Below are 12,360 nucleotides of genomic sequence, written 5' to 3' on the forward strand. Positions count from 1 at the left end.
GTGCAATTGCTTTCTGGTTCTACAATTTTTGCACGTTTCTTGTAAGAAGCAGCAGCTGATGCTCCTGCCAGGCTTGCGCAGCAGTCAGGCATGTGCAGGGATGCAAATGGGAATGTGCAGTTCCACAAAGCAGGGCACTGCTGTATTCCCTGCCCTGGGAAGGCTGGCACCAGGGGCAAAATACACCTCTGCTGTAGAGCCAGGTCCCCATTACTGTACCCATACAGGGCCACTGAAAAGGCTGCAGAGAGCAGAGCGAGTGGCCAGGATTTGTCTGACCGAATGCAGATGTCTCCAGCTGAGCTACTCCAGAGAGCTTTTGTAATCTTGGTAGAAAAATAGCCCGTCTAGACAGGCAGTTTAACCTAGCATAAGATAGTCATAATTTCCTGATGTTTAGCTGACCTCTGCTTAACCAGGGTATAGACTTAGATGCTGTTTGCTACCCCTGGCATGTCTCCTCTGCCAGTCTTTTATTCTCCTACTTAGCCCCTCTTGCCTATTTAGATCTTGAGCTTTGCAGGACCAGACCCTTTCCCACACGGCTGGTGCGATACTCAGAGCCGTGGAGCTCCCTGCTTCGGTTGCCTGGTTGCTATTGCTGTTGCAAACACAGTTAATAGTCATCTGCACCCCTGGATGCCCATATAGCCTTTCCATTGGCTTGGGTGGGCTTTGAATGAGGATTAACTCTTAAAAATACGGGCTCCCCATGCAGGCTGCAGTCAAGACTAGCAGCAAAATAGTTAACGGTTAACAACAGCATTAGATATTTCTCTACTCTTTCAGCTTCCAGTCACAACAGTCTTTAGAGAAGCAGCATCGATAAACCAGCCTGGTGTTTGTAATGCCGGGATTAATTTTGCTGTTATTTTTTGTGTTTTAATGACCATAATTTCCATTTCTGTAACACCCCTTCTTCCTGTTTTTCGTTTCCTACTGTCACATGACAGCCTGGTCTGTGCAGATTCACATTTTCATTATGGATTTCACTGACAGACAAAAGAAAAGCAGACAAATAACCCAGCCCCCATTACTTTCCTAACTGATGAGTCAAAACCATTCCCCTCAGCATCAGGATTCTGCAATCGAAAGGTGACCCCTTCTATCAATTTCCATGGAGACCAAAACAGAGCATCTGGGATTTAAATGTTCTCCCATAATAATAAAAATTATGGTAAATTACCAGTACAAAGTTACTTAATGCAACATTTACCGGGATTTGTGCCTATAGAATTGAAAGCAAATGTGTTTGGGAGACCCAGAAATCAGCTTCTGCCTCAGGAAGGCAGAGCGGCACCAGCTGGGGCTGGTGGGGCTGTCAGAAGAGGCTCAGGAATAATATCGGTGCCATGGCAGCAGCACCCTTCGGGGTGGTGTCAGGCCAGGGAAACATGACCAGGGAAAGGGACACATCCTCCAGAAGGCATATAAGGCAGGGAAAGTACCTGCTGCTTATGCCCAGCTGTGTGATTTTTAAAAGGATGCTAAGAGATGGAGGACCATTGAATGAGGGGATGTGGCTGCAGCTGGGAAGGACCATGGCTCTTGGGTCGGTGTGGGAACTGAGCCACCCTTGAGGGCATGGTCCCCCCAATCCTCCTCCATCCTCCAGGAAAATCCATGCCCAGAAGCAACAGGGCACTGCAGGAAGGCGTCCTACAAGGGTTGCTGGGGACTGGGAGCCCTGCTTGTGTGGCAGCTAACAAAACAACCCTAAAAGTTGCAGCTGGAGCAAGCAAACATTTCTTTCCTCCCGTTTTGCTGCTGGCTGCACATGAAAAGCCCCTGACTTCTCCGTAGCCTCTGCTATTTGCCAGGTAGCGTGAAAGCTAGCCAGATGTGGAGTTTTTTATTAACCTTTTTACATCTGCAAGTTATGAGGCATCTCATCTGCTGCAAGAGGTGACGGTGCCAGAGCCTTGAATGAACAAACAGATCAGAAAACAAGGAGCAAAGAGTGAATCTGCTGCTCATTGTGGGTGGAAAGGGGCCGTTTGATTCCTGGAAGGATTAAACTGACTCGTAAAATAGCCCCATTCAGACAGCAGCATTTGTGAGCACTGACATCTTAGCTTAACGAGGTTCTTTACCAGCCATTTGAGAAAGCGATTTTACATGCTGCTCTCAAGAGGTTTAAGTTGCCATAATTCATGTTCATACCTCTAACCATGAAAGGATGAAGAAAGGGTTTATTGCAGTTATGTGGTGCAATAATCTCCTCACAGCTCTTTTCTCCGTATTGCTTTAAAGCTTTAGAAACTTTAGAAAGATATTTGGACACATCCTAGGATGTCTGGAGGCAGTGGGGTTGTGTGTGCTCTTGGCAAATAAGGCTCACAATTTATTCAGTCCCAAAATCCAGGGCTGACCCCAGAGCTCAGTAAATCCAGATACAAAGTCTGGGAGATGTAGAAAATCCATCCTGTTAGCTTTCTGGAGGCCTGCAGAGGTTAGACAAGCCTCTTTAGTGTGGATGGGTAGGTACTTGGGCCTGCACGTGGCTGGCACATTAGTGTCTGAGCCATAAGTGGCTTTGGAAATGTCCTTAGAAAGCAGGGATGAGATGCTGAGTTTTTGTGGTTCGCAGCCACACTAAAAAGTGGAGGTATGGCACCATGGAGACCTGCATACAGTTATGCAGCACTTCAAGGCTGTCTCTGTTCCTTGATAAAAGACCTACCAAATTCTCCTGGCAGCTCTGCATGCAGGTCCCACCAGAGGACCGGTCCCCAGGCTGTGTGGACCTGCAGTGTGCATGCTGCCTAAAGCCCCGTGCTCACTGGCAGCCTGAGAACAGGCTGCTGGCAGACGTAGAGCACAACCACTGCCTTGAACATCTTCTGTATTAGGGCACTCCAGGCCCTCCAATGTTTTAAATCGGGATGATTAATTGTCTAATCATGAATTCTGTTGAAAATGTGTCATTTTGATTCTTTCGTTGTTTAGGGACCAAATTCTTCCCCCGACAATTGGTTCTGAAAAGCTGTAATGTTGTCACTGCTACCCTGCCCCACGTCACCAGGGAGAACAGCTGGGGATTGAGAGGAGGAATTAAGGATCCTTCTGCTCTATCACTGATCTGAAGTTTGGGCAAAGAACCAGACCTCAGGACCACACACTGCCACGTAGGAGACTCCCGATTCCTCTGTTGTCATCCTGTGAAACCCTTGGGAGACTCAGCACCCTCTTTCATCTGTCTTTTTTTCTCCTCCTTGGTTTCTTTGACCTGTCCTCTTCCCGCTCTGCCCCACAGCACCTGCAGCACTGGTACCTACACGGACTGCCTTGCTGTTGCTCAGCTCCTTTCTAGCCTTGTCCCACAGCCCCACTCCCACAGTGCCTGGAGGTATTGCAACCCGTTACCCATCAGCATCAGCAAGCTTCGTGGAGAGGCCCTGCAACCTGCTCTGGTGCACTTTGTGTTTTGACTTCCCCTGGCTATTCTGCCGGCATTCAACCTCTCCCCCAGGTAGCCCCAGCACCTCCCCACGAGCTGCCCCGGCATCCGCAGGAGCACAGCGGCTTTCTGCTCCCACCATCCAGGTGCAGTCCCTTCCTCTGGCGCCGCTCGATGAATAGCATAAAAAAGAAGAGTGGGAAGAGGAGGACTTTTCATTCTTTATTTGTAGGAACAATTTGTTCGGTGAGAAGAACAGAGCTCTTACAATCACAATGGTGCTCCAGCCGAGTGCTGCACACAAAGACTCCCCAAGCAAGCGCTCCACGTGCACTGAGCCTGCTGAGCCCCCGTGCTGCTCACGGGGCACGGGGCTCCCTCTGTGTGGAGCTGTGGCTCCAGCTCATGGATATGACTTCCAGGCAGGACAGACCACAGCTCCCTGCCACGGCACGGACCTCTGCTCCCCACTCATCCCCGGTACGGCTGCACAGGCAATACTGGAGCATCACCCACATCCATTGCTCAGCTCAGGCTTCACTGAGATGGAGACTTTGTTGTGTACTGTCCCTAGCAGGCATTCGTTCCCCGCAGGATATGAGTGCTCATTGCCAACGCTGGTCTGCTTTCGGACATATCTCTGTGTCTGCCCCTTTCGTGCGCCCCACATGCTTTGCAATGAGGGAGAGACGAGCTCCACAGCCGCTGGGGAGACAGGGCATTGCCAGAGGTCCCAGCTGCTCGGATGGGTACAGTGGGTACGGATCCCTGACAAACTCTGCATGGCTGAATTAACAAACAACAAACAGGCTCATTCTGTGCCAAACTACAGGGAGGACAGGGAGCGGCAGCGATCAGGGAGCCAGAAAGGTTCTTGGAGGAGGACAGAGGAGCGCAGGTCAAGTGGTAGAGCCTGACCGGGACATAATGAGCAGCAGGAATTTGAAGAGCATCACTAGGAATAATGGAATGAAGTTTTCAGGAGGAAATGCAGGTGGAATACTAACAGCAGCTCCTGACTTGTACTACAGAGCAATCTCCCAAAGGACAGCACAATAACCCTGGTGTCAGGGCATTTAAAAATAGACCCAGCACACCACCAGTAAATGTAATATATGGAACAAGCCTGAAGGGTCATAGGCAGATGGATTTGTAATACATCTCTTCTATCTCCAACTCTTACAACTCTGCAAGGAAGCAATGAGCAATAAGCAGGTCACTGCTTTTGGGCCATGCTGGCAAATTATCAGAGCAAGAGCATCCATTGCACGTACTGCAACCTGCTCTTGCACATGAGAGGATCTGTGAGAAAAAGAACTACAACAATCACATGCGTGTCTCTAACCTGAAAACTAATCCCAAGGGCAGTGTTTCCAGTACATAATAAGTGACTAGAGCCAGCCAGGAATCTTCTGAGGAACAGATTTTGGTTGGGAAATATTTCCATTCAGCAGCCAAACAGGTTTGGACAAAGCCTTGATGGGGCATCTCAGAGGGAAGGGTATGGGAGAAGCCAGGCTCCCCTGGAGCAGCCGGGAGCCCTGCCAAGGGATGCCCAGGTGCCCTGGCTCCCTCCTGAGTGTGGGAGCTGTGGGAAAGCAGCAGGGCATGGGAGAGCCCCCCTCTCCCAAAGAAACGGTTCCCCTCTGCACTGGGACACACAGACTTTCCATAAAATGGGATACCTGACCACGAGCAGGTGCTGCTGGTGTGCCAGTTTTTTTAGCAAAATGGGTAGGAACAGCCAAGGCTGAGCATGAACCGTTACAGCACAGCTACAGCATTGTCTAGAGAGGCTCGCGCCTGCCGGTCTCAGACTGGCTGTGTTAAATGGGTCTGTACACGGATATCTCTTTTGGACAGAGCAGAAAAGGCTGCCAGGTATTAAACCTCTGTGAGCACACTGGTGGGAACTTGCCTGGCTGGGGATATGGCCCCCTGCAAGTGTCCAAAGCCAGGATGTATGCATACTAAGTTTGCTTCATTACAGCTGGGAGCGCTGGGAGGACATGATCTGAGCAAGCAACTTGCACAGAGACGCATACCCTGCACAAGCACAGCTGCACGGAGAAAATCTGGCTGGAGGGGCACTGCAGAGCTTATGCAGCCTACAGCTGTCCTGCTGCCCTTCCCAACAAAGGTTTGCCCAGCCTGTTCTTAATTCTTGAAAGATCAAAATTGCACACTCACCCCAGGGAAAGTATTTCTGGTTTAATTGCAGCCTTTTCCTCCTGCCTGTGTGCATGCCCGGATCTGGCCCGCTCAAGGCATACACCTGCCCCTTTGCCTGCTCCCGTCACACAGACACACAGCACACACTCCTTCTCTCCGACCTCTCTCAGCTGCGGATGTTTGTGGGGAGGGTGCTCTGTTAGCAGCTTTGCATCAAGCAGCAAGAAAATAAATAAATAAATACGATTGCACATGAGGGAAGGGGTTTGCAGCTGGAAGCCCAGGAGAGAAGGTCTGAGACGGGGCTTCTGGCAGAGTTTGGTACCAGCACGTTTTGCCCAGGCCTCCAGTAGCAGCTCCTTGAACAGAGACCTGCAGCTGCCCAGCTGGGCATGACAGTCTGCAGCTGGGACGCCACCTGCAATTAAGAGGTGTACATTTTCCTATGGTTTTGAATCAGTTTTTCCTACTATTTTCTGCCTGAGCCCCTGTCACTCCCTCCGTCTCTGTCTTTTCCTCTCTTAATGAGTTTTTTACAATCCAAGATGCAGGAGCTGAGCATGCAGCCTGCCGGCATGCTCATTTCCACAGCTACAGGAGAGGGACAGATGCTCTATAATGTTTTCGGGCTTGGGTGTTAAACTTGGCTCCCAAGTGTGGCTGGTCACGCTAGCATGTGACTACTTGCAAGTAAAAGGATTGCCAGGTTCAAGCCTTTCTCCTGTCTGAAGTCCAGGCATTGCAGTCGCAGATTTGTTGGCATAAGGAGCAAACGAAGGCCACGTTACGTCTGCACTGTGCAATGTCAGCCCCATCTAGCAACAGCACTGCACTGGGCAGCACAGTCGTGCACTGGGTAGGATTTGCCCTGTGCTAACACTTCTGCTTGTTTGTGGGGGTCTGGGCCCCACATGCAGTACATGTAGGCTTAGAGAAAAAAAGAGGTAGACAGAGAAGACACCAGAAGGAGAAACAAGCACAGAATAAGTCAAAGCAATCTTCCACACTCCTTCTCGCTCAGACTTGGTCAGATTCTGGTTTTGTCTGGAGCCCCAGCCAGGACGTCACAGGCAGCTGTGAGCACGTCCTGCTGGTCTCCTGACCTGACTGTAAGGCAGTGACCTTGCTGTGCCTCTTCCAAACCAGCCACTGGAGATGGCCACATGGTCCTGATACCCCCTTCCCTTTTGAAAGTGCTTTCCAAGGATGCTGTGCCAGGGAAACCCCTCTGCACCTTTTGTGGTGACTTGGACGTTCACCTCCTTCAGTTCACAGGGCTCCTGTAGCTTTTTTCCAGAGCCGGTTTCATATGCAGTGACTCCTGCAAAGTGCTTCTTTTAGTGCCGGTCCTCCATCTGTGTCCTCCGAGGCTAGTAGAGCCTTTCCTGGTCCTCTGGTTATCCTTCATCAGCTTCTCCTTCAGGTGATGCACGATGGGCTATGGGTTGGGATGAAGACATTTGCCACATTGCCAATCACTTCCCACAGGATCCCCAGGCTCAGAGAAGCAAGGCCGTGCTCCACTCAATCTCTTCAGAGCCCTCATGAGCTCAGGATGGTGAGGAAGAGAGGTCAGCCCATTCAGCTCTCAACCATTCCTGGACACCCAGGGATCTCTGTGGAACAGAGAAAGAAAGAAAAAAAGCATCAGTTTAGCATGGTAGAGCTTGAGGTAGAGGAGGGATTCAGATGCTGAAGCCAGAAGAGAGATTACGTTTCCCCAGGACTCGCTGGTCCTGACTGGTGTACACCATGACCATTAGCTTTATCTTAGCCTTCAGGCACCCTCCCCAGCTGCTGTTGAACACCCCCTCGAAGGAGCCAGTGGATGAACGAGCACCACGAGCAGCCCACTCTCTCCATGCCCGGTGGTGCCCTGCCCATACATGCCACCACGTGCCAGTGCTGCACCTCCTCGAGGTGGGTGAGCTTCTGCCCCCACGTTTTTCAGTGATGTTTCTACACTGCCGTTGCACTCCTGAGCTGTGTGAGCGGGATGATCGACCAAGGCATTCGGCAGGGGTTTGCACCCCCAGGACAGCTGGGTGCTTTAGTACCCAAGTGAAGATTTTCCCGCAGTAGCTACCAAAAAGCAAAGCTTCTTTGCATGAAATAATCGGAATAAACAGATGCATCTCTACATAGACTCTCAGGTCAGCTGCCCAGGAGATGAGAACACATTTCCTTCTGGTTTTAATATCTGTGAATCTACTAAAGGGAAGAAAAGGGCTTTTTCTTGATTGTGGAGATACCCGAATGACAGACATGTTAGATGGAAAAATGGGAAATTAATCTTGAGATAGAGCAAGGAACAAGTACTGGATATGCTTGCGCTTTTATTTATTTGAAAATGGTATTTTAATAAGTACATGTCAAAGATTATGGTCTGGGGGTAGGGGAAGAAAGCAGCATTTTAAACCAGAATGGATCTGCAAAAAGGAAAAAACCATATCTGTTCTTTGGGAACACAATGCCTCTCTCAGAAGAATTTTGGGCATCCAGAATGAAGTTTTATTTCTTGTGCAAATCAAAGCTGAAGTTCCAACACGAGAGAGATGATTTGCAACAGTGTCAGTTGCCAGCATCTCTTTAAAAAGACTACTCACACTCCATCTGCCCTGCAAAGTGTCTTTCTTTCCTTCCTGCCTGCCTGCCTTCCTTCCGAAACACACAGCCCCAGTCTGTACCACACCTTATTGCCAAGAAGGGTTCTGCTTTGCACAAAAGAAGGAAAAGTCTTTCACCTTTTGCGTTTCCTCCTCCTAAAAAAACCCCTGTGCACTGCAATTACTTCTGCTGGTGCAGCCTGTGCAGTGAAGTGTGGGCTGGGGCTGGTAATCATTAAACACCAAGCCCTTCCTTCCTCCGAAACACACAGTCCCAGTCTGCACCACACCTTATTGCCAAGAAGGGTTCTGCTTTGCACAAAAGAAGGAAAAGTCTTTCACCTTTTGCGTTTCCTCCTCCTAAAAAAACCCCTGTGCACTGCAATTACTTCTGCTGGTGCAGCCTGTGCAGTGAAGTGTGGGCTGGGGCTGGTAATCATTAAACACCAAGCTAAAGAGAAACTGATTTGCTAAATCAGCTGGATTTAGATGATTTGGACATGTTAATCGCTACTGTTTAGTTTTGTACATGTGGCACTGTGGGCTATCAGAACCTAAAGGCATCACAACTGTAGCCCAGAAATCTTGCAGATCAGGAGCTCTTTAGAAAATCCCCGAGATTGCCCATGTGGAATAACAGCAGCTCCACAACTCCAGCAATTTCCACAGGCAACAGCCCCACAGTCGTGCAGCGTGGGACCGAGGACTGGCAGTTTAACCAGGGAGGAAAGCTATACCCAAATACGAAGTAACGACGATGGAATCAGTGACTTTCTGCAATGCAGTATGCTAAGCATGCTGGAGTTTTTCCAAAACAAAACTGGAATATCTGAGTGAGGCTTCTCTGCCCTTTTTCATCAGATTGAAGCCAAAGGGCTCTTCTTCAGCTATCCTATAGATGGAGCTTGTAAGCTTACAAGGAAACTTGAACCATGTTGTAAGCTCCCAGGGCAAAGCCACTGTTGTAGAGTTCAAATGGGAAGGAGGAGGGAATTCTCTATACAAATTGCACGTCTGCATTCAGGAAAGAGAGCCATGAAGCAGAGCAAGGTTATGTTTCTGACTCTGCATCCCTCAGCCACTGTGATTTAAGTGTCTCCTTTCCTAATCGGAAAGAACTTTCTCTTTGCAGTGGTGCTACTAACCACCCTCATCCCGCACAGGCCACTCCCTGAGGTCCTGACTTTGTTCTTCCTAGGAACCCAAAAGAAGTCAATGTTTCTTGATATCTGGATGTTTTATGACGTGATTATTATAATAGTGACTTTCTGGTATTCCAAATCCAAGCCACGCACATGAGTTTTGATAGGAGACAGAAGTCCAATGTCCTCTTCCTGCTATCCCATTGGATGAGCTTCACATTCAAGCTCCAGTTTCTATGGCAATAATCACAGTTTTGTTTCACGACTGGTAAACTCTGCCGCTCCCCGCCAGCGAATGCATCGGCTGAGTTATTCACCACTAGTGAGAACAAAACAGGTAGGAAAACTGGGGCCATGCTCCTTTAGCTCTCATTTCATCTCCACGGGGCCACCTTCCAGCCGAGTGTGAGGACAAGGAGGTGAGTTTGAGCGAGGTACCTCCGAGCTGCTGCAGGTCACAGGTTCAGCCTGAGCTGCCGAAACCCGTGTCTGGAGCTCAGAGCAGCCATCCGTCCCCATGGCTGTACAGCATGGATGTGGGAACCATTTTGTGCACCCAGCTAGGGTTCCTGGGGGCCGGGAGCACGGAGAACGGTTTTATTTCTCCTGTCTATCAATAATAGCTGTGGCTGGACCCTGGGATAAGAAGCGGAAAGGAAGAACTGCAGTTCTTTGCTGGTTTCTGAGGTTCTCCTGCTGCCTCCCACCTCTGCCAGCATAGGGGAGGCTGAGAGATGGGTAAAGCATGGCCTCAGCTTTTTTAAAAAAAGAAAGAATGTGAGGGCTTAGTTCCCTGGGACACCCATGGTCCTGCTCTGCGGCACCTCCAGGCTACCTGGTGGTTCATGTGGACCCCGTTTCGACTTGCTGGCTTTAAAGCAGTTTGCCACACATGGCTGCATTTCCCCATGTGCAAACCAAGCCACTCAGAGCAAACGTGCTATTAAAAAAGAAAGTAACTTATAAACAGTTAAAAGATTGCCCAGATGCCAACAGAAGTGGAGTGTAAATCAGCTTGTCTCCACTGGCTTTAATGGAGCAAGGCTGACGGACTCCGAGGCGACCACTGGGCTCTCTAACTTCCCGAAGAGCAGCCACCAGAAATCCAGGCCCTCCTTGCCAAAGTCTTTTTAAACAGCAAGACTGTTTGGGAAGCCCTACAGCTTCAAGAGGAAATATTCACTTCTCGTCTCCTTCTGCTTAAACCTACAGTCTGCAGGCTGAAGCCACAGCAGAGCAGAGAGAGGGGCCAGCGCCTCTTTTACAGCCAGGCTTTCACTTCTAGCCCTTTAGAGACAAGGTGGGAAAATCTAGAGAAACAAGTGAGTAAGGATTAACACCCTGAATGCTGCCAGCACAGAATGCCTACAACAACTGCTTGTGTCCTCTCGGAGGAGAAAAGTGCAGCCAGCATTCCCACCCCTCCAGACTAGCTCTTAGCACCAGTTGCAAGGGCAGCTCCTCCCCGTGCCCCTCTGCCTTCAGCTAGGACCACCAGTTCCTCCCTGGACACCTGCCTGGTGTCCATCAAGATATGAGGGTACTGCTGCCTTGCTCTCCATCATCATCATCATCACAACATAAGCCAAATGGTCAGATTCATCCCTAGATGACTCTCCTGGAATAGTGACAGGCAATGGGACTAATCACTTTACACAGGAGCATTGATTTATCCTTTCTTTTCATAAATGACCTACTACATGGAGCTCTTTGAGACTCAAACTGTGGTGAAGGTACAACTCATTTCCATCAACTTAATGCCAGCAAAATCCATGGAGTTGCTCTCCATCGTCACCACTGTATCCCAGAGCAAACCCTGGCCTTCTGTTCAGTAACACAGTGCTAGGACATGCTGAGCCCAACTACTTTTGCTCTTGTTCTGATGTAAATCAGCAGTGACATTCTGAAGTCAAGGAAGTCTAACTTTCCTTTACACTGCCATTACAGCGCTGACGTCAGTGGAGCAATTTCAAATTTATGCTAGTGTCATTGAGAAAGGAATTAGACCTAATTGATTTACACCACCGTAAAACCGATGTGCAAGGGGAACTGGGTTTGCAGCATACAGCCCTGTCCAGGCACTGATGGAAGACAGGGCTAGCTACCCAAATAACGGCATAATCTGAAGAATCCTTATTTATGGTCTCCGAATGTGTGCGTGCACGTAGGAAGGAGGTTTGGAAGATGGCAATTAAAATAAACAGCAGATCACTTATCCTAAACATCTGCCTCGTAAAAGCAGAAAATCAGATGTTGTCCTGGAACGTGTGCTATTTGCTGCTCCGAGTAACACAGAGGGAGCACAGCTCGCCTGACCTCTTCCAACATTTCCTCTGCCCTGAGATCTGAATTCCTCAGGGTTCACAAGTCAAAACATAATCAAAACAGAAGTCAGCTGAAGAAACCTTGCAGCCTCTGTTCTTGACCAGTGCCTGTTCACCTGTGGGAAGCTTGGATTTGCTCACCAGACAAACACGATGAGAGGGATGGACCACCCACATCCCACAAAGCAAGAGATGTGTGGCGACAGGCCACATGCATTCATCTTGCTAACTACGTAGCCAGCTGTCTATCACTAATTTACATTCCCTTATTTTGTTTCAGTACAGCCCTAGAAGAGGTGGAAGACTAATGATGAAATCACTTTTGGTCATTAGTCATAATACATCCCAGGCTCAAGGGCAGCCATTCTGCAGGGTGAAGATCTGTTGAGAAAGTAAAAATGACCTTTTCAATCAATGGGAATCGACTATTGCCCACATAGTCACAGTGGGACTTTGAAATGCCCCCTAAGGGACATTTCCCAGGGGGTCAAGGAAAGGATGAAGAGGGAAAAAAATCCCTCCCTGGCCCTAGGCTGTAGATTGTCTTAGTGGTTTGCTAAGTGGTTTTGCAAATCTTAGAAGATTTGGTTCACTTAATTTGAGACATGCACGCTGTGGAAATCTCCATCTGAGCTAGTCGTCCAAAGAAATGGGCTCCTCTAGGCGCCCAGTCCTCAGACTAATGTAGCTAATCGCAAGGCAGCTGAGCAGCTCTT

At 49.2% G+C, this 12,360-nt stretch overlaps 1 protein-coding gene across 2 annotated transcripts in view; it reads right to left on the minus strand.

Moving 5' to 3' along the window:
* Window positions 1-3,609: 3,609 nt before the first annotated feature.
* The window catches only part of ADRB2 (adrenoceptor beta 2), a 37,289-nt gene continuing 28,538 nt past the window's right edge, over window positions 3,610-12,360 (minus strand). For both annotated transcript variants that reach the window (XM_009285739.1, XM_009285738.1), the window contains one exon: window positions 3,610-7,188. In XM_009285739.1, the coding sequence (XP_009284014.1) occupies window positions 7,154-7,188 (35 nt within the window). In that variant the 3' untranslated portion in view covers window positions 3,610-7,153. The remainder of the gene's footprint in view (window positions 7,189-12,360) is intronic.

This window comes from Aptenodytes forsteri, unplaced genomic scaffold (assembly GCF_000699145.1).
Source record: "Aptenodytes forsteri isolate BGI_AS27 unplaced genomic scaffold, ASM69914v1 Scaffold54, whole genome shotgun sequence".
Classification (NCBI taxonomy): domain Eukaryota; kingdom Metazoa; phylum Chordata; class Aves; order Sphenisciformes; family Spheniscidae; genus Aptenodytes; species Aptenodytes forsteri.